This window comes from Lepidochelys kempii, chromosome 5 (genome assembly GCF_965140285.1).
Source record: "Lepidochelys kempii isolate rLepKem1 chromosome 5, rLepKem1.hap1, whole genome shotgun sequence".
Lineage (NCBI taxonomy): Eukaryota > Metazoa > Chordata > Testudines > Cheloniidae > Lepidochelys > Lepidochelys kempii.
Genome location: NC_136384.1, coordinates 50,414,438 through 50,437,016, shown reverse-complemented (window position 1 = coordinate 50,437,016; position 22,579 = coordinate 50,414,438). Strand labels below are relative to the sequence as shown.

Sequence of the window (22,579 nt, the reverse complement as noted above, 5' to 3'; positions counted from 1 at the left end):
GAACTGTAAGTTCAGTTATGCTCTAGGAAATACTTTGGGGAAGTTCTATAGCCCTTGTTACATGACAGGTCTAGATGATCGCAATGGTCCCTTTTCATCTGTGAATCAATGAAAAAATTAACAAAGCCCTTTGGTAATAACTAAATACCCACAGAAATAGTAACATAAATACAAAGACTGCTGTAAATTAGTTGTCTACTAACAGCTTTCGAAACTGAAACAGAATACCACAAAATAGGAACAGCACCTACAGAGGCAGTGCCGATATCTCTATGCTGCCCTGACAGCATGCTCCAAACCTGACATAGAAGGGACCACCTTTAGGTGTCTGAGGCAGCATAGTCTGGAGGATCGAGGAATTAGAAAATTCTGAGTTCTAATCCCAGTTCTCACAGTGGATTGTTATGCAATCTTGAGCAATTCATTAACCCTCTCTGTGTCACTTTCCCCATGTGTAAAATGGGAATTATACTTTCTATCTCACCAGAGTGTTCTAAGGACTAATTAGTTGATGTGTGTGTATAGTGATTTGACTGTGTAAAGTGGTATTTAAATATTCAGTCTCCATGCTCATTCAATCCTTGGCCCCTGTGGTGCATCTCTATGAGCATAGAGACGGAATGATAATATCAACAGGGGTACTTTTATTAGTATCTGTTGTGGTGGTGCTTCTCGTGATGTGGACTTCTTTCCATGGCCTTTAGGTTAAAACCAAAATCTCATTCCACGTACAAGTATGGAGTCTCATTCTTTTGTATTCATAATGTCTTTATTTTGCTCACTAAAATATTTTAAATTCCTGTTTTACAAATGGAACAGCACTCTTGGACATACCTCCATATTCCTGAAGATATGGGGACTATGACATCATGTTGCATTATGTGCTTAAGAAGCGTATATAGTGATTTGATCACACATCAGTGCTGCCATATAATAATAGTACTGTAACATTGTATTGTATGACAAATTAGCTGATTTATATAGCATAGTAAATGTGCCTGGCTATGTCCACAATGTTAAAGCACTGAACAGTTAAGAGCTCCCCTTTCCAGCAGTTCGGCAAGGTATTTAAGGAGGTGAAAGTCCTATTGTCTCCAAGCTACACACCCTTCAGTACCTTGCTGAACTAGGGCCTTAAATTCTAAAGGCTCAAGATGCTACCATAGAGAGCTTCATGACGAAAGAAACACTGAGCAGGGTGTGTTTCTTACAGAGTGAACACTACATAGAATGAGTGGGTCTTTTGGAATATTTTGAAAGAGCATGGGTGGGGGTGTGTGGATATTTAATTGGGAGGCTGTACAAGCTAGCTGTTTTTAAGTTTTTGTAATAAAATTAGGTTTTGTACAAGCATAACTTGATATTTGTTCGGGGGGTGGTGGTTTTTTTTCTTTCTTCCTTCCTTCTAGAATGATGCGGTAAAAGCCCGGTCCTTTTATTCTCAGATCATGAACACAGAGGGCAGACTATGCAGTAATCTTAATGTAAGTGTGCTTATTTTGCATATTCACATAGGCTTATGCAGCGAAATATACTAAAGGAGTTACGTATACATTTAGACCCTGAGTTTCTACTGTCTCTTGCATCTTGTGTAATCATAGAGGTGTAGGACTGGAAGGGCCCTTGAGAGGTCACCTAGTCCAGTCCCCTGCACTCAAGGCAGGACTATGTAATACCTGTTGATGTCTATGTATGATAGCACTTTTAGTACCTTTAGCTGAAAGAGCTCAGAGGAATCGAGCATGTGTATTTAGGAATGTAAAAAACATTGGTGATTTTGGGATTGCAGATAAATCACACATCTGCAAAATGAGCGCAGTCTGGATGTAAAATGCCACCCCTCTGATTTGGTGCTTATTATTTATTTGTTTATTATTTGTAATACTGTAGCCTATAGGAGCCCTAGTTATGGATCAGGACTCCATTGTGCTAGGCACTATAATGCTTGCGGTGTGGAGTCTCTAAGCTGACAGGAGAGAGCTTAATAACTCCTGCCTCTGAGAGCAGTGGTAGCTATGTCAGTGGAAGAAGCTGTCTGCACCAGCGTTTAGGTCAGTAGAACTTACATTGCTCAGGGGTGTGGATTATTCACACTCTTTAGTGAGATAAATTATACCAAAGTAACCTGTAGCATAGACAAGGTCTAAGGCCTGGTCTACACTACGAGTTTAGGTCGAATTTAGCAGCATTATCTTGATTTAACCCTGCACCCGTCCACATGACAAAGCCCTTTATTTGACTTAAAGGGCTCTTAAAATCGATTTCTTTACTTCACCCCCCGACGAGGGGATTAGCGCTGAAATCGGCCGTGCCGGGTCAAATTTGGGGTACTGTGGACGCAATTTGACGGTATTGGCCTCCGGGAGCTATCCCAGAGTGCTCAGTTGTGATCGCTCTGGACAGCGCTCTCAACTCAGATGCACTGGCCAGGTAGACAGGAAAAGGCCCGCGAACTTTTGAATTTCATTTCCTGTTTGGCCAGTGAGGTGAGCTCACCTGCACAGGTCACCATGCAGAGTTCATCATCACAGGAGACCATGCAGTCCCAGAATTGCCGAAAAGCTCCAGCATGGACTGAACGGGAGGTACGGGATTTGATCGCTGTGTCGGGAGACAAATCCATGCTGGCAGAACTCCGAAAAGACGAAATGCCAAAATATTTGAAAAAAAAATCTCCAAGGGCATGAAGGACAGAGGTTATAACAGGGACCCACAGCAGTGCCACGTGAAAATTAAGGAGCTCAGGCAAGCCTATCAAAAAACCAGAGTGGCAAACAGCCGCTCTGGTTCAGAGCCCAAGACATGCCGCTTCTCTGATGAGCTGCATGCCATTCTAGGGGGTGCAGCCACCACTACCCCAACCCTGTGCTTTGACTCCGTCCAAGGAGTGGCAGGCAACACGGAAGCGGGTTTTGAGAGCGAGGAAGATGATAGCTTACAACAAGGAAGCGGAGAAACCGGTTTCCCCAACAGCCAGGATCTGTTTTTCACCCTGAACCTGGAGCCAGTACCCCCCGAACCCACACAAGGCAGGCTCCAAGACCCTGAAGGCGGAGAAGGACCTCTGGTGAGTGTACCTTTGTAAATATTATACATCGTTTAAAAACAAGTGTGTTTAATGATTAATTTGCCCTGGCATTCGAGGTCAGTACGGCTACTGCAAAAGTCTGTTAACGTGTCTGGGGACAGGGCAGAAATCCTCAAGGGACACCTCCATAAAGCTCTCCTGATGTACTCCCAAAGCCTTTGTAGAAGGTTTCTGGGGAGGGCAGCCTTATTCCGTCCTCCACGGTAAGACACTTTACCACGCCAGGCCAGTAGCATGTAGTCGGGAATCATTGCAGAACAAAGCATTGCAGCATTTGGTCCCGGTGTTTGCTGGCATTCAAACAACATCCGTTCTTTATCTCTCTATGTTACCCTCAGGAGAATGATATCATTAATGGTCACCTGGTTGAAATAGGGTGGTTTTAGAAAGCGGACATTCAGAGGTGCCCATTCCTGCTGGGCTGTTTGCCTGTGGCTGCACAGAAATCTTCCCCACTGTTAGCCGTGCGGTGGGGGAGGGGTGAAGTCATCATCCCAGAGAATTGGGTGGGTGGGTGGGTGTGTGTCCAGAGGGGGGGGTTAGTTGGATTTCTGCTGCATGTGAACCCGGAAACCGCAGCCCCTCCTTTTAAATGGCCAACCCATTTTTAATGGGCAACCCAATGGCTGTTTGCTATGGGAAATGAGGGCGCTGCTGTTTGAAGCCATTCCCACATGTTATGAAGGTTAAAGAAGCCAAAAGACTGTGGCTTACCGTGGCTACCTCCAAGCTGAATTCTGCTGCCCGGCCTTGCATGAGTGATCTCTCACACCAAACCGGCATACCTCAATAAGAGGCAAAATGCAACCTTGTAATAAAAGCACATGTGCTATGTAATGTTAACAGCAAGGTTTACCATGAAAGAGTGTACCCATTGTTCTATAAAATATGTCTTTTTAACTACCACTCTCCCTTTTTTTTTTCTCCATCAGCTGGATATGTTTCTCCTTCCCAGAAGCTAGCGAAGATTAGAAGGCAAAAAAAACGCACTTGTGATGAAATGTTCTCTGACCTCATGCTGTCCTCCCACACTGACAGAGCACAGTAAAATACATGGAGGCAGATAATCTCAGAGTGCAGGAAAACACAATATGACCGCGAGGAGAGGTGGCGGGCTGAATATGGTAGGTGGCGTCAGCTTGCTGAAAGAAGGCAGGAGTCAATGCTCAGGCTGTTGGAGGATCAAACTCATATGCTCTAGCGTATGGTTGAGCTGCAGGAAAGGCACCAGGAGAACAGACCGCTGCTACCGCTCCTGTGTAACCACCCTCCACCCTAGGTTCCATAGCCTCCTCACCCAGACGCCCAAGAATGCGGTGGGGGGGCCTCTGTCCACCCAGCCACTCCGCCCCAGAGGATTGGCCAAGCAACAGGAGGCTGGCATTCAATAAGGTTTAAAGTTTTAAAGTGCTGTGTGGCCTTGTCCTTCCCTCCTCCACCACCCCACCTGGGCTACCTTGGCAGTTATCGCCCTATTTGCGTGATGAATAAATAAAGAATGCATGAATGTGAAGCAACAATGACTTTATTGCCTCTGCAAGCGGTGATCAAAGGGGGGAGGGGAGGGGAGGGGAGGGTGCGTAGCTTACCAGAAAGTAAAGTGAAACCAGGGCGGGGGGCCTCCATCAAGGAGAAACAAACAGAACTTTCACACCATAGCCTGGCCATTCCTGAAACTGGTTTTCAAAGCTTCTCTGATGCGCACTGCGCCCTCCTGTACTCTTCTAACCACCCTGGTGTCTGGCTGCGCGTAATCAGTGGCCAGGCGATTTGCCTCAACCTCCCGCCCCGCCATAAACATCTCCCCCTTACTCTCACAGATATTGTGGAGTGTACAGCAAGCAGTAATAACAATGGGAATACTGGTTTCGCTGAGGTCTAACCGAGTCAGTAAACTGTGCCAGCGTGTTTTTAAATGCTCAAATGCGCAGTCTACCACCATTCTGCACTTGCTCAGCCTACAGTTGAACAGCTCCTGGCTACTGTCCAGGCTGCCTCTGTATGGCTTCATGAGCCATGGGAGCAAGGGGTAGGCTGGGTCCCCAAGGATAACTATAGGCATTTCAACATCCCTAACAGTAATTTTCTGGTCTGGAAAGTAAGTCCCTTGTTGCGGCTTTTGAAACAGACCAGAGTTTGTGAGGATGCAAGCATCCTGTACCTTTCCCGGCCATCCCACGTTGATGTTGGTGAAATGTCCCTTGTGATCCACCTGTGCTTGCAGCACCATTGAAAAGTACCCCTTGCGGTTTATGTACTCGCTGCCTTGGTGCTCCGGTGCAAAGATAGGGATATGGGTTCTGTCTATGGCCCCACCACAGTTAGGGAATCCCATTGTAGCAAAGTCTACAAATGACCTGCACGTTTCCCAGAGTCACTACCCTTGATATCAGCAGCTGAGGGATAGCATTGGCTACTTGGATCACAGCAGCCCCCACAGTAGATTTGCCCACTCCAAATTGATTCCCAACTGAGTGGTAGCTGTCTGGCGTTGCAAGCTTCCACAGGGCTATCGCCACTCGCTTCTCAACTGTGAGGGCTGCTCTCATCTTGGTATTCTTGCACTTCAGGGCAGGGGAAAGCAAGTCACAAAGTTCCATGAAAGTGCCCTTATGCATGCGAAAGTTTCGCAGCCACTAGGAATCGTCCCAGACCCGCAACACTATGCGGTCCCACCACTCTGTGCTTGTTTCCGGGCCCAGAATCGGCGTTCCACGCCATGAGCCTGCCCAATTGATACCATGATATGCACATTGCAGGGGCCTGTACTTTGTGAGAAGTCTGTGTCCATGTCGTCATCACTCTCGTCACCACACTGCAGTCACCTCCTCCTTGCCTGGTTTTGCTTTTCTTGCAGGTTATAGTCCTGCATATCCTGCTGGATAATGCACGCGGTGTTTATAGTGCTCATAATTGCCACGGTGATCTGAGTGGGCTCCATGGTCCCAGTGCTATGGCGTCTGCGCTGAAAAAAGGCGCGAAACGATTGTCTGCCGTTGCTTTGATGGAGGGAGGAGCGACTGACAACATGGCTTTCAGCGTTGGCTTACAGGGAATTAAAATCAACAAAGGGGGTGGCTTTGTATCAAGGAGAAACAGAATGGCCCCCTCAAGGATAGAGCTCAAAACCCTGAGTTTAGCAGGCCGTTGATTTCACGGGGGGAGGGAGGAGAAAATGAATACAAATCAAATCTGGTCTATTTCTTGTTTTGATCCACTTCATCTATCTTTATACATCTTGCTGGCAGAAGATGATGCAGTATGACTGCTGGCCATCGTCAGCTCCTGGCTGTTCATTAAAAGACAGTGCAGTAGGACTACCAGCAGGACTGAATCACCATGAGACGAAACTTAAAAGGGTAATGACCTGGCTGAGTCACTCCAATGTTTGCCCAGGCGCCCCTGACCTCACCAAGGTTGGTTAAAAGAGCACCCTGGAGTACATCAGTGATGACTACCAGTCATACTGCACTGTCTGCTGCCAAAAGGCAATAAACTGCTGCTGTGTAGCAATGCAGTACCACGTCTGCCAACACCCAGGAGACATATGGTGATGGTGAACTGAGCGGGCTCCATGCTTGGTATGGCGTCTGCTCGGGTAACCCAGGAAAAAAGGCGTGAAACAATTGTCTGCCGTTGCTTTCACGGAGGGAGGGAGGTAAGGGGGGCCTGACGATATGTACCCAGAACCACCCACAACAATGTTTTTGCCCCATCAGGCATTGGGATTTCTACCCAGAATTTAAATGGGCAGCAGAGACTGGGGGAACTGTGGGATAGCTACCCACAGTGCAACGTTCCGGGAGTCGACAGTTGCCTCAGTACTGTGGATGCACTCCACCGACTAAATGCTGGATAAATGCACTAAGACCGTTTGTGTGGGGACACACACAATCAACTGTATAAAAACGCTTTCTACAAAACCGACTTCTATAAATTCGACCTAATTTCGTAGTGTAGATATAGGCTAAAAGAAAGACAACACTGTTTTACTTACTTTGCCCTTGCATTGTTCAAGTGTGAATGACTACACAAGGTGCAAGGCAGTGGAGAAGAATCTGGTTTTTAGTACCTTGTAAGTATTTTAATGATGCAATGGGCTGCTCCAAAAATGGACTCCGCTGTTTCTGTCATGGTCACTTTTAAAAATAAGTCACATTCTGGATTGTTAACAAAAATAGTTCGTTTTTATTGAATATTTGTAGTAACAGAGAGAGGGGCTGCATGACCTAGTTTGGTGAGGATACAGCTGGGACCCAATTCTCATTCAGCTATTGCTTTTACTCTGGGCCCTTGGGCAAGTTACTTTAATAATGCTGTTTTCTCCCCTCTAAAACTGCACTTTTAAAACACCACGATTTAGACAGGCAAAAACTCTTAAGTAAACTTTATAGCTAGCCCTGCCCAGTTCCACCCAAGCCCTGCCTCGGCTCTGTGCACATGTACATGCAGTGAATCTTTCGTTAGCTGCACATTTTACCAGCTTAATGAGGAAAATCCTTTGTATGTGATTTTCAGAAGTTAATAAGTCAGTAAAATCAAAACCAGTTTCCCCCAGAGCAACAAACATAGCTGTCTGTGAAGCCCACTGTCTCCATGACATAGTTCACCTTCCAAGGCCCAGTTGTTACACTGTAGAGGCTCTTCTGGTTAAGTCCTCCCCTCATGATTGGTAGAGGATCAATAGAGCATTTAAAAATTTAAACCTTTACAGTTAGCTTGTATTTAGTCCTGTCATCCTTGCCAATGTCCTCCTTTTAACACATTTAAAGCATGCTTTTTGGTGGTGTGTATGATTTTCTATTTTTTCCTTTTTAAAAAGATTCTTGTACAGGCCAAGTCTGGGGCATTAGAAGACCTTATACAGACACTGGAGGCAGCGTTGGATACAGGTACTTCACAATTGGTGAAAAGAGCTGAGTTTTCTGAGCAAGTGGTGAGTACTCCATAATTTGGTTAATTAAAAATCATGGAATCATTAACACTGAAGGTGAGACCTATTAGGTGATCATCTAGTCCAGGGGTCAGCCATCTTTTAGAAGTGGTGTGCTGAGTCTTCATTTATTCACTTTAATTTAAGGTTTCGCGTGCCAATAGTACATTTTAACGTTTTTCAGAAGGTCTCTCTCAATAAGTCTCTATAGTATATAACTAAACTATTGTCATATGTAAACAAGGTTTTCAAAATGTTTAAGAAGCTTCTTTTAAAATTAAATTAAAATGCTGATCTTACACCGCCGGCCCACTCAGCCTGCTGCCAGCCTGGGGTTCCGTCCACCTAGGCTGGCAGTGGGCTGAGCAGGGCCTGCGGCCGGAATCCTGGCTGGCAAGGGGCCAGCAGCCAGAATCCCAGACCGGAAGTGGGTTGAGCGGGGTTGGGGTCGGTGGGTTGAGTGGGTTGAGCGGGCTGGGTGTCCCCAGCAGACAGCAGCGTGCCATTAAAAATTGGCTCGCGTACCATCAGTTGCCAATCCCTGATCTAGTCGATTCCTTTCCCCTGCCAGAGCAGGTTTTCTTTTCCTCCAACATGTTTTCTAGTGCTTTGGCTTATTTAAGTAATTATTTTAGCATAGTTTGCAGATACTGAACAAAATAAGTGAAAGAACAAACATTACTTCAAAAACCTCATTATTATCATCGTCAATGCTGTTCATTTATCTAGTTTATCATCCTTTCTCTATTATACTTACTGTATTTAATGTTCTAGATAGCTTAACCCGAACAGAAACTTTTCTGTTTCTCTTCAAACATAACAACAGCTCTGTTGAATAGGAATGGGGAGGAAGAATGATCTTGTTTAAAAACAGGACTGGACATCATGAGACCTGTCTTATATTCATGGCTCTGGCAAAACCTTCCTTTGTGACCTTAAGCTACTAACTTGCTCTCCCTGGGTAAAATTTTCAAAGTGCCTAAATAACTTAGGAGCCTAAATTTAATTTTCAGAAGTGACTTAGGCCCAGATGCACAAAGCAACTTAGGCATTGTGATGCGCAGTGTCACAATGCTGAAGTTTTAGGCTCCTCCAAAATCATAAGAACAACACTGTGGTCCACAAAGCCTGAGTTAGGCACCTGAGCTCCCCATACAATGAATGGGCAGAGATAGACACTTTAGTATAAGATCCACAAAAGCCAGCATGCTAGGTGGGGAGCTACCAAAGTTAGCCTGTGAGAGATGGCAATGAGAAAGGTGTGTGCTACACCCCACCTCTCTCAAGGAGATAAGCACCTAAGTCTGAGCTGCAGGGAAGCAGCTGTCTTTGCTGGCAATCTACAACTCGGGGGAGATAGGTGCTCCTCCGCCCAACTCGAATGCAGGGCCTGATCAGGTAGGCATGCTCAGAGGCCACCTGACTCCACACAAAACAGCTGGAGGAAGAGGTCCTCTTACAACCTTTATCCCAGTGGTTAGGGTACTCACCTGGGATGGGGGAGACCACTGGTTCAAGTCACCCCTTCACCTAAGTCGGGGGGAGCAGGGATTTGAACAGGGACTGGCCACCTCTGAAATGGGTTATCTAACCACGGGACTATAAGATATTCGCGTGAGTCTCCTTCAATCTGTCCTATTGAAGTTGTTTCTCTTTAATTGAATAATTAAATATTAATTGGGCCAAAGAAAAAGCGAGACTCATTCTATAGTCCAGTGGTTAGGGCACTCACCTGAGAGGTGACAGATCCCAGTTCCCTTCTCAGCAGGCAGAGGGCGGGAGGTGGGGACACACATCCCGGATGAGTACCCATAACCTTTCACCCAGTGGTTAAAGGAAGCTGCTTCTCCCTCCCCTCCGCCCATTGGCTGTTTTGGGGGGAGTTAGGCAGCCTCTGAGCACACCTGCTGGTTCAGACCCCACATGCGAGTTGAGCAGAGGAATGCTTATCTTCCCCTGGCTTATGGATCTCTGTGGAGCTGAGGCAGAAGAGAGGCATCTGGATGCCTAGAGCAAGGCAGCAGTTTGCATGCACAGAGACAGAACCTAGGTGCCTAGGGAACTTCTTACTGCTAAAACATAGATATCTATAGGGTCAGGTGGCAGCCAACTGGGGGTTTTGTGGATCACAGTAGCACCTAAAACCAGGACTTAGATGCCTAAGTACTTTTGTGGATTCAGGCCTTACTAGCCTAAGTCTTGTTTAACATCAGTGGAACTTAGTGTCCTAAGTCATGTAAGTGCTTTTGAAAATTGTACACCCTGTGTCTTACCTTCCCCATCAGGATGTTGTGAGGCTTACTACTGTTTGTAAAGTATTTTGAGATTTCCTACAGAAAAAGTATTATCATTCCATTACTATATTAATCAGTAGGCAGAATATGTTCAAGGAGAACACTGATCTAGTTGAGTTTGGCAGCACGGCTTTTCCTTTTTCTGCAAATGTTTAGCAGCATATTGAACTTGTTCACTTTGAACACGTTTACTGACTGAGCCATTATCAGAATACAAAAATATCTGCTTAAACACTTTTCTGTAGGATTAATGGGGTGATGGAGAAAGAGTCAGTATCAAACACAATTGTTGGTAGAAACATTATCATGTAGTACATGTATCTTTTAAACTACTACACACAATAAGATATGTAAAATAAGGTTTTTAAAAAGCAGCATCCTGGTTTTGTAATTTAAGTGTTTTCATGATCAAACCTCAACTCCCAGGGGTTTTTTCCCCTCCATTTTCTTTACCAGGTTACAAATGTTTTGTTTTTTAAATAAAAGATTTATAAACTTGTCAAAGACCAAACACAAATCTTACCCCTTTCCTGTGCAGAGTGCATTATTCATCAAATCCATATCCAGCAGATTTTCTTCTGAATTCATCTCTTTGTACAGATTCATGGTGTACAGAACTTTTGAGCATTATAGCAGCCTCATTTTTATTGATGGCATTGTAAGTGTAACATGCTAGATTACGTTCATTAAATTATAGTGTTGATCTGGGAAACAGATTCCATGATACAATTATACCACTTGGGTTTAAAGAAGAAATAACTGTGTTTTTACAGTCTGTACTAGGACTGAAAAGAATACTTGGATACTTTACAGAAGCTCTTAATCTAATAAACTCTCGTTCATTGGTTTTCAACACATGGTCAGTGGTCTGTTGCCTTGTAACATGCTGTTTAACAATCTCTTCTTGCAGATGGTTATGCTAACCTTGCGTCTCACTGTCACCACTTTTTTTTTATTGAATGGTTGTTTGTGTTGCCTGGAAGGCAATGATTAAATGAGATTTTTATTTGCCGGACTGTTACAATGTGCCATTATCTCTTCTTCAAAGCTGGCTACAGTCAGGGAAGAGTTGGAGGAAAACTCTGTTTTTCGTGCTGGCTTAGAAGATATCTGTGCCAAGCTGCAAGCAAGAGGACAGGTAACCAAGCTGACTCTGGATGACATGCTGTGCCAGATTCCTTATGGAAAGAAGCGCCATATGCAGTTATTAAAGCAAGAGCAAGTGAGCCGTCGGACTTTCAGACCACTTAAATCTGCTCTGTTAGCTGAGTAGTTCTCTATTTGACGGAAAATTATACTAACAATAGCATCACTTTAAAAAATGTGTGAATAAGGCATCTCTTCTTCCCCTATCTTGCAGACAGATGTTTTAAGCCATTTGTTTGAAACAAGTGTTGTGTTTTCCGACTGCTAGCCCTGCATGCCCAACCAGGGATCTGAGAGTCAAGCAGAGTTCTTTCCTTCTTGTGTAGTCTCCCCAATAATAAAAGTGACGAGTCCAAGTTATGACCTTGGTGATCTATGTATCTCTGTTGCTTTTGGTTGGTTTTGCACATATTGAAACAATCGGCCCTATCAGTGGAAGTTAGTAAATAATCCAATATACATACAAGAAAGAATAGAATCCAACTCAGTCTCCTCTGTGTTGACTTTGCAGAAGCAGCAGGAGTAAAAGCAGGCCCTGATCCTGCAATAAAATCCACACTGGCAGACCCCTGCACCTATATGTAGCCTCACTGAAGTCAGTAGGGCTATATGCAGAAACAGGACTCTTCCCATGCAGGGTCAGAGGCATAGTCATTCAAGTGAGCCGGTATGACTCTGAAAACATGTGGGGCACAAGTTGTGTAAAACTGGCATCGTCTTACTCAACCAATCACTTCTTGGTGCAGAACTCCACTCGCAGCTCTGACACTACAACACATTTCATAGCTGACGCACATGTTCACTCTATCAACTTGTCTTTAGTTCACTAAGTCTTCTCCTGCTTTGTCCCCTTAGTATTGTCATCATTAGTTACTGTGGAAACAGTGTCATGGGTATGGGCTTGGTTTTGTGACCTCCACAAGTGCAGCATAAAGGATTTACCTAATCATTTGAAGTTCAGACCATGATTTGAGAAATGTAGGAGTCTGTGTGCTGGTTTCATGACCACATGCATGTGGTCAAGATAAAATACCACACACACACATTTGTGTTGGTATTACAGTTGGTTTTGGAAGACTTGTTCTGATGTGCAACATGTTTAACTTTTTGTTAGATGTGTAATTCATTGGCTTACTGATTCAGGACAACTTTCTTCTTATCCTCAATTGGGAATTTTCTCATTAGTTCTAACTCAATATGGACACTAAAGAAGCTTAGAATGTTTTCTTTTGAAATGCAAATTCATACAATATTTGTAAATGTATTTGATAAAGGCTGCGTTTCAACGCAGTAATTGCTAAACGTTAATTGAAGTTAGACTGAAAGGAGCAGAGTATTGTTTATGCACTCAGAAGGATGCATTTGACATTTAGGAGAAAAATAGCTTCATGCAAAATGCACTTTTATGTATAATGAAAAATAGTATGACTTGTTTTTGTTACATTACTAATGTCTCTTCAGTTTTGCTAGATTACTTTTGGTAAATCTCCAAATGTATGTTTAGTACAAAAAGGTGTGCTTCTTGTACGGCTGCTGTTCCTAGGTATGTATGTCAGTATTCTGCAGATCAGCTTTTCTCATTGGCCAGGCCGCTCTTTTGTTTTTCAAACCAATCCAAGCCACTGTCCTGTCTGCGACTTGGAAGGTTTATTTTTAATGTTATTTTGTGCCACTAAAGTCCACCATCAGCATAGGTCATGGCTGACTAATCCTCCACCTTTGCTCTTCTTTGATCTTGCCAGAGTGGAGGATAAAGCCAACAGGGCATGGTTAGTCACCAGCTTCCATCTGCCCAGCCAAGTGTTTCTGTCAATCTGTCTCTCCCACCCTCCACCCCCGTTGTATTGATTAGGATGGAAGTGAATACCATGTCAATAGCATGAGGGGCATTTCTCCACTCTGGTTGTTCCCATCGCTCTATTGAACATGGAGGTATGAACATAGAGGTAAGAGAAATGGGGACCAGAGAGAGGGTTGCTGAAACCAGGTTACACTCCCTTATCCTCAGGGGCAGGAGGGAAAAACTGTGACTATAGTAATTGAATCTGGTACCTCTTTTGATGGTCATTTGTAAGTGAAGCAAAGATGCGATGATCTCACCAGGGGTGGAATATGGTAACTGAGAATGTATAAAATGGGAAGCATGTGTTTATAGGAGGGGAGGTGGGAATCCTCTTTTTCAGATTACTAGGCCTAGAACAAAGCAAGAATGAAAAATTGTCTAGACTAACTCTTGTTGGTACTTTAAAACACATATACTTTACCTGTTAGATATCTCTTAGGTAATAAATAAAATCAAGCATACATCAGTCTATTAGATTAATAATCTCCTAGCAGTAGAGGCTCTTTTTTCCCCCTTAAGTACGCTATTAGTCTGTAATAAGTATTGATAGTGTTTTTGAAAGGTTTGAAAATCATGGAAAGAAACTTATAATGCAAAAAAGAGAGAGTCAGTCTTTGAGAAATGCTCTCCTAGAACTGCTACATACCACACCGGCAGCGCCACACCCTTCCAAAAAACTGAGGGAAGTGTGGACCTCGAAAACATGAGCTTGTGTAATTCAGCACCGGAATAAAATTATAGGGCTTAATAATGGTGGACCAAAATTGTGTGGTATAAAGAATAAATAACGCCTTAGTGGAAAATAAAGGAGGCAGCCAAATACGAATAGTAAGTTCAGAGGAGAAAAAAAATAAAGGTAGCTAAAATTCAGAATAAGTTGATACTTGCCAAGATGTTTACTGTAACATTTCTATAACAGTCTTAAACTGGAAACATATTCATCTATCAAGGAAGATAAGAGTACAAGCAAACTCTATGGTTATGTTCTTATGCTTTGTTACATTCATGCACAGTTATGTTTAAATTAAATGTAGTCAAGTTCTAAGCAAGTTGCCAGTGGTCTCACAAATTGTGCATGTCCTGGAGTTGTAATAAAAAAACGTCAGTGTATTATAATATTGTCTATTAATTTAGGGCTCAGCCGAGCAAAGTGCTGACCGCTCTGGTTCTGATTCAGCTGCATACTTAACCACGTGCTTATTATAACTATGTGAGTAATGTGACTGAATGTGGGCCATGTGAGCCATCGGTGAAACTATTCATGCTTAAAACTAAGCACACGTTTAAGCGCTTTGCTGGACTGGAGTTAGAATGCTCAGAATCCTGGAGAATCAAGCCTTTCACAGATACAATGTACCCATCTATTATACAATACACTGTACAATATTGCATCCAGACACAACAACAAAATACCATACAAATTAAAAAAATTAGAATAAAAAAATCTGTGAAGACAAGCCATAAAAACAAAGAGAAACCAGTGTCACAAAACTCAACTGGTAGAGTTATCTTGCTTGACAGATGACTGCAAAACAAAGGAAATATTCTATTTCAAAGTAATAAATAATCTGATGACATTTCCTTGTTTATCTTTATTGTGTTATTCACGCAAAAGATAAATGATGGATCATGCCGCTTTAACCATTGATAGTTTGATGGCTCTATCACACATTATGTATTTTTATTTTTAAAACAAACTAAAATCCTTTTGCTGCACAATATAGACTGAAAGAAGAAAATCTGTATGCTCCTGTCTTCCACTAGCTGCTTATGTGACACAGCATACAACAGAGGGCGCTCCAGCTCATGCCTCCTAGCAATATAAAAGTCTGATTAAAAGTGGGTATTTTTAATTAATGAGATTACATGTAAAACAATGACAAAACGAAGTGTTTGACCTCTAGCAACCCAAGCCTGCTTAAACAATCTGAAATAGGAAATTGGGGATTTAATTGATAGTGATTTTTTGTTTGGTTATTGGCATAGACTCAAAACCCAGACATCCGTGGCATTTAATTGGAAAATTGCCTCAATAAATTTACTAAAGCAAAATAATCTCTGACATTACTTCATGACAGAAGGTGTTTAAAGCATTCTGAATGGCATGCATGAGAAGGTATCTACCCATAATCAAAGAAGAGGGAATAATATATAATGTTTTCATTAGGAGTTACAGAAAATTTCCAAATGTTTTATTGCAAATCATCAAATTTTGAGAAGTGTCTTTTAGGCTCAGCACCATCTTGATGACTAAAGTTGGTACCTCTTGAGGTTATACAAGGGATTAATGTTCATATACTTTTCACAGTAAAATAAGATGTGCACCTGTGATGCCTTCTAAAGATTTTTCTTTTTACTGTCACTCTGTACATTCTGTCATTTCCTCTTGGTTTAATATCTTTTTAGTCCATTTTCCCTCTCCCAACAAGTAATTTGAGAGAGTATTTTAGGATTCCCCCCACTTTATTTTCCTTCCCAACAAAACCCTCATTTGTCATGTTATTGGTAGAAGAGAAGGACTGTTCCCAGGCCTCAAAAAATAAGTCTTGATTCTGTTTTACACAAGGTCATAACTAGTTTAAATAACTTTAACCTTCATTAGATCTTTGTAGTGTAGCTTAAGGTAGGCATGGAATATAATACATATGACTAGTGCCATCCTATTTTATTTTATTTTTATTTTTTTTAACGAAAGCTGGGAGCTCCAGGATCTGGTAATCAGGTGACTCCAAGAGCTGAAACATTAAGAAAACACCAGTTCTTTGAGATGGTGTCAGTGTCGCTCCACTGTAGATGTGCATGCTATTTTTGAATACCAGTATCTGTTGGGGCCATGCTCCTCCTGTGCTAGAGTATAAAACAGAGGTTCTCAAACTGTGGTCCATGGACCACCAGAGGTCCGTGAGCTCCGTTCAGGAGGTCCATGGATAGTTTCCGCTAAGGTGCGTATCTGGGCAGTTGCACATGAGACAATGAAGGGCCACCCACTTAATTAGTGGAGCTGTGCAGGTGTGGCTCCACTAATTAGGTGCCTGGATCCTGGAGAAGACGCACAGGAGAGGTGGTGGCCTCAGGAGGAATGAGGGGCAGTGGGGTTAGAAGAGTGGGTGGGGGGAATTTGGGACCTGCAGGGCTGCAGCAGCTCCAGGGCTGCGGCTGCCGGGGAGAGATGGCCCTCCTTCCTAGCTTCAGCTCTGTGGTTGCTGTGGTGTGGGAGAGAGGGAGAGACCCCCCTCCTTCTCAGCTCCAGCTCAGAGGCTGCCGCGGCAGGGGAGAGAGGACACATCCATCACATTAGAAAGGTAAGACTACTGATATTAAAATATGAGTTGTGTGCTTTTATTTATAGAACAAAAAAAGTTTTTTTTTTTATATAGCGCTTTTATCCAAAACGCTTTAAAATAGTTAGCTAACGGGACAAACAACATTTGGAAAGATCATTAAGTGGTCTTCCAAGACCCTCAGCAATTTTCAAGTGGTCCACAGAAAAAATAAATTTGAGAACCACTGTTTTAAAGGATGGAGCAGCTGTGACCCTCCTTCAGTTTCCTCTTACTGCCCAGGGTAGCAAGATGTAACCTGGCCAAAGTCCAACTTGCTTTTATTTGAGCTTCAAACTCAGCTTTTAGACTAGTTGGCTTAATCCTTCTTCACCCTCCTTACCTTTGTTAATTTTCTTTATTTGGACATCCTAAAACATAAAAAGATATCCCCCCTATATACTGCATAATACAATGGGGCAAGGCACTTTGCATGGATTCTAATCCTTCAGGGTCTAAGCTGTTTCAGAGTTGCAAAGGATTCGTTCCCCTGGTCAATAGGCATAGCCAATATCTCTCCTCTCTGAGGGAGAGTATGTCTGAGGTAAGTGTTCAGTGTGTAAATCTTTCTCATTGAGGACTCGCAAGTTAAGGGAATGGATTAATAAAAAAAGGGATGAAGTATTCCACTCCCTGAAGAACTCAAAAAGACCACTCTAAGATCACTGAGGATACATCATTAACCCCCTTCAGGAAGCCCTCCAAATATCGGCCCCAACAAAAACAGAAGGCTCACCCATGCTCTTGGGGTACATAGCCAGAGCATCCATTGTAGAAACAACCTCAATACTTGAGGAGTTATCTGTCAACTGCCTCCTTTATCACCCACCCCACCTCCCCATCCAGACAAATGGGCGTGTTGGGAGCCACACTGGAACCAATCAGGAGCTAGTCTTCAGGAGCTGCCTTGTCTTGTTCCCTCAAACAAATGGATGTTGGAGATGATTGCTGACAGTTATCACAGTCGCTTTCACTCTTCCCCCTGTGTATCTTCCTTCCCCAGCCCTCATCAGGGACCCTTCTATTTACAGCCTATTAAAAAAGAAGTAGTGTTTTTGCTTTGCTATAGAAGATGTTCCTCAGGACTACAAGAGAAGAGGCTTCTACTCGTGGTACTTCCTTATCTCAAAGAAGAAAGGGGGTCTTTGTCCTATCCTGCACCTAAGGCGGCTGAACAAATACTGCCTCAGATTCAGGATGGTAATGCTTGCCTCCTTCATTCCTGTCACTTGAGACTCAGAACTGGTTTGTGCCTTTTGACTTACAGGATACATATTTCCAAATAGCCTCAGGAAGTACTTGACTCACAGGAGGATAAAATCATTACCAGTATGAGGTACTACCATTTGGATTCTCCACAGCTGAACCATTTGCCTCCCACAACATTCCATAAGGCAAGGTAGTACTCTGACATATCCCCAAATTTCATTCCTAAAGCAGTCTCAGATTTTCATCTAAATCTGTCCATCAATTTGCCTGTTGTCTTTCTAACAACACACTTCATGCTGGGAGAAAAGAAAGTGTACACACTAGATGTATCCAGGACTTTGGTTTATTACATTGACAGGACCCAACCATTCAGACTGTTGCCTTGTCTGTGTATTGCCATAGCTGGGCATTCAGAAGGTAAAGCCATCTCTTCACAGCGAATACGAAAACAGATAACAATGCATCTTGCAGTGTCACCAGTTGGCTGGTGTACCTCTGCCGCTGAACATCAAGCTAACTCCACAAGAGCAAAGCAATTGTCTTCTTCCAGCTTCAGGAATGTGCCAGTGTCAGAAATCTTGCAAGGCAGCAGCATGGAGTAACTGCCTGACTTTGGTGAATTTAGCTACTACACCAGATGCCAAGTTTGGGAGAGCGGCATCTACCATTGTTGTTCGACTGATGTAACTGGTACTCCTCATTATCAGTATCCTGAAGAGGATACTGCCTGCCAGTCACCTCAGTGGGATTCCCCACAGACACATACTTGAAAAAGAAAGTATGGTTACTTACCTAACAGTAACTGTGGTTCTTCAAGATGATGTAGTCAGTGTGGATCCCACAGCCCATCCTTCATTGCTGCTTTTGGAGTCCTCCGCTACCATGGTGCTCTAATTACGATGGAACTAAAGGAGGACTGCAGCCCTGGGAAGGGCATACACATTTAGAGTGGGATCCTCATCATCCCCACTGACTGCATCATTAAGCCCTGCAGGAACTGGGTTCAAGAAACCATTCTGTAGTGGGAGAGTTGGTGATGCAACCTGAACAAATCAATTTTAAAAGTTGGATAATGGAAGAGGTAACTGAATATATTGTACTCCTGAGACATTGAGGCCTAAATTGTCATGTACGTTAACAATCCCTTGTAAATGACATTTACATTTAATATAACTTACATACACTTCAGTGCCTGATTGTGCTGTCAGAGTGGTGTAAAGAGACCTTAGTGTGAATAAGAATCAGGACCTTAGGATTCTTCAGTTGATTGTTGTTATTTTTTTGTTCGTGTGGGGCGTTTTTTGGAGGGGAGGGGCTGTATCTACTTAGTCACTGTAAATGTCCTACCCCGTCCTGTGACGTGTTGCATATAGGTGGACCCCTGATACCATGCAGAGCTCCATTGAAGTAACTGGAGTCAGTAGGGCTTCAGTCAGGTGCAGAGGTCTGCCCATGTACAATATATGGCAGGATTGGGGTCAAAAAGACTGCCCAGTGTAATTGGTTAGAATGGAAACAGGAAACTGGTTCACATAATTTCACTTTACCTAATTTAAAAAAATCCCCAATACATTAAGTTGTTAGGAGCATTAGTAAACTTCTCAGAAACGTCTCATTGCTATTCCTTACATCACCACCTCAATGGCAAAAAAAGGAGAAATAAAAGGCATAGACCTAGGGAAGAACTTCTTCTTTATGTTTTATCAGTTCTCACATCAGAATGACAGAAAAAGAGAACTATGTTGGAGAAAGGATGATACATGTACAAAATTGCATTAGTGGTAAAGTACTTTCAGGGGAAATTCAGACCACAAAATCTGTTCTGCTCTACTTTTACTACCCTTTGTAGAGGTTTAATTTTGCAAGTGCTGACAGATGCAAGCTTTCAAGCCACAAATATCTCAAAATGGTAAAATACAATTACTGTCTATAGAAAAAAGAATCTGTTGCATCTAGTTGGCTCTAGTAGACATTTAACGACAGCCACAAAAGTGAAAACAGATTTGCATAATAAACTACAGCACAGTAAGATTACACAAGTATTCACCATCACACAGGCTTTGTGAGTGCTGATGAATGTTTCAACAAATACTGGGTCTGACCCTGTGAGTTGCTGAGCACCTTCCACTTCTATTGACATCAGTGGGAGTTGCTCATCACCTCACAGAATCTGACCCAAGGTGTCCAGTCTCCTGACTGAAGTCAGTGGAGTTACTTTGCATTTACACAAGTGTTATTGTGAGCAGAATCTGGCTTATTAGTCCAATGTAAGGCATATTGCCCACAGAGGGACTCAGCAGTATTATGAACTTCAGAAATTGCTACGCCTTCTGTTCTCTTCCATCCCTCAGATATGCCCCTATATTAGCTCTTGGCCCCACTCCATGCTCCTGAGGCCAGTCAGCTGATTTATGGTTCCACTATGGGCCTGGCTCCATGTATCTTCTTTCCTCTTTAGTGCACCTGTCCTGGGCCAGCAATGATTTCCCCATTGTGATCTGTTTCTAGTACTGCTCTTTCCCTAAATTTGAAAGATCAGTACAATATCTAAGAAAACAACACTTCATGCTCGATTTGCAACTGGGATTATAATGCACGTTCTAACATTTTGGTCACATAAACATTTAGTCTTCTTGTCAGCTGTGGCATGGGAATAAATATGCACGTTTTTCTTTATAAATTTTCAAGGACAATCTTATATAGCCAATGGGTCAGACCATTAATGTGTGTGTTTTGAGGAAGATTTATCATCAAGTTAATCTGGGCAGTTAATAAGAAGGCATGAATGATGCATGTTATAGAAATACTATCCTATATTTTAAAATGATTTCTTTAAGTATGAATAATCAGATAGGGGCCCAATGAAGGGTGGCGGGAAGATAGGAATGTATCACCATCTTAGAACAAATCACACTGTTAATGTTCACTTCGTCAGAGCTTTTGTTTCTTTGCCAAGATGCATTTGGATTTCTGCCTTATTGAATTAGGGTAGAGCAAGCACATGGTTGGGAATAAAAGCAAATGAGCATGTTCACAGGAACAGTGGGAATAGATGATTTAATAACCATGATATCCTATTAAACAGCTCAATGAGCTCCTGATTGATATATTCTTTTACAAAAACATGGAAGATGACTGTAACGATAATTAATAAAATCAATTTCACTATGTAATACAGTAATTGAGGAAAATCTCCTGTAAATGGAATAGTGGATGGAACAGCATCTCTTGCTTTCTCATCCATTCTGCCATGTTCATAATCAGTGGCTGTCATGAGAAGTGAAATGTTTTCACTAGCCATGGATGAATTAGTTTGAGTAGAAAAAGAATATTTTGAGGATCACAGATATGTAGTTAGCTTGTCTCCATTAGTGTCTATTTTTATATACCTCTGCACTCAGTAATTCTTAGCACTTAAACAATGCTTTAAAAACTTCCAAGCTGAACATTAGCCATTGAAGCCTCCATACCATTCATGGGACGGAATTATTATCTTTTTTCATTTTACAGAGACTGTCAAACACTTGGGAAGCATCATAGACAGGGCTGAAGGATGCTCAAAGGATGAGGACACTTGTATGGCAGCAGCTGCTGCCATGTTTTGAGCCCTTTAGTGGACTTTGTGGGGATGATTTCACATCAAGCTTATTTCAAAGATGTGGATTTGTAGATAGCAATGCTATTGTACAGCAGTAAAACATGAGCACCAAGGAAGGCTGAAGAACAACAGAATGATGTTTTAGATTCTCATTTTCTTTGTCAGCTGATCCATACTAAATGACAAGATGAGATCAGAAATGAAGATATTCGGAGCCAAACGCAGCAACCACCTCAATTAGCACTGATTCCATTTCAGAAGCTTTCTTGCTACAGGCATATTTTTAGGATGGCAGACCAATAAATTACGGAGAGAATACTGCTACATGGACGGTGATCATGTGGTAGCCAAAACTTTGGTGGTGCGGTAAGATCGTCACTGGTAGACATAAATTGAATATCCTCCAAACTACTTTAAGGACCCAGTTAGAAAATGATCTAGGTGGTGCTCAATCTGAAAGGAAGATGCATCCTTTTGGGATTTTCCACAATGATGATTTTACAAAGACCCAGAGAGATTTATAGCCAAATTTTCCAAAGTAGCCTCTCATTTTGGGTGCCTCAGTTTTTGGGTGCCTAGCTTTAGACACCCAGGGCCTGATTTTTCAAAGATGACTTCAGCTGGAATTGTGGATGTTTAGTATCTCTGAAAACCAGGCACAAGGTTTCTGTAGCTGGACATCTAAAAACAGAGACACCCCAAATTAGAGGCCATTTTTGAACAATGCAGCCCTAGTACTTGCTGAGAGCCACACAGTGAGTCAGTGGCAGAATCCTGACTAGAACTCAGTTGGTCCTGGCACTCAGGTGCATGCTGGCTCACTTCCATGACCCATTCTAGCACTAGAAGCAGAAATGCCACACTACCATTGGAAAGGGCAAGTTCTCTTAAAAATTTCACCTTGGCTGCAAGTAAGAAGTACCAGAAATCTTGACAATTTGAAACGTGTGAAATTTCCAAGTTAATTTTTCAAACCCAAGATAATTCAATAAAGTTGACTTTGCCTCAACATGTAATTATTCATATTATTTAATTAGCACTTATTTGTATTGCAGTAGGACTCACAGCCCACATTCAGAATTAGGGGCCCACTGTGCCAGGTGCTGTAAAAATACATAGAGCACATCTTCCACTGGTACAAAATTAAG

The 22,579-nt window shown here is 42.7% G+C and overlaps 1 protein-coding gene across 3 annotated transcripts in view; it reads left to right on the top strand.

Annotated features, from left to right (window-relative positions):
* PTCD2 (pentatricopeptide repeat domain 2) overlaps positions 1–14,420 on the top strand; it is a 39,535-nt gene extending 25,115 nt beyond the window's left edge. The window contains exons 8-10 of one of the 3 annotated variants that reach the window (XR_012158931.2): positions 1,410–1,484; positions 2,838–3,067; positions 4,021–4,619. Coding sequence is in view for 2 of the 3 variants with exons in the window: in XM_073344311.2 (XP_073200412.1) it covers positions 1,410–1,484; positions 7,911–8,024; positions 11,364–11,588 (414 nt within the window). In the remaining variant the exon portion in view is untranslated. Of the gene's footprint in view, positions 1–1,409; positions 1,485–2,837; positions 3,068–4,020; positions 4,620–7,910; positions 8,025–11,363 lie in introns of those variants that run through there. The other 2 variants (XM_073344313.2, XM_073344311.2) reach the window with 2 other exon arrangements.
* The last annotated feature ends 8,159 nt before the right edge of the window (positions 14,421–22,579 follow it).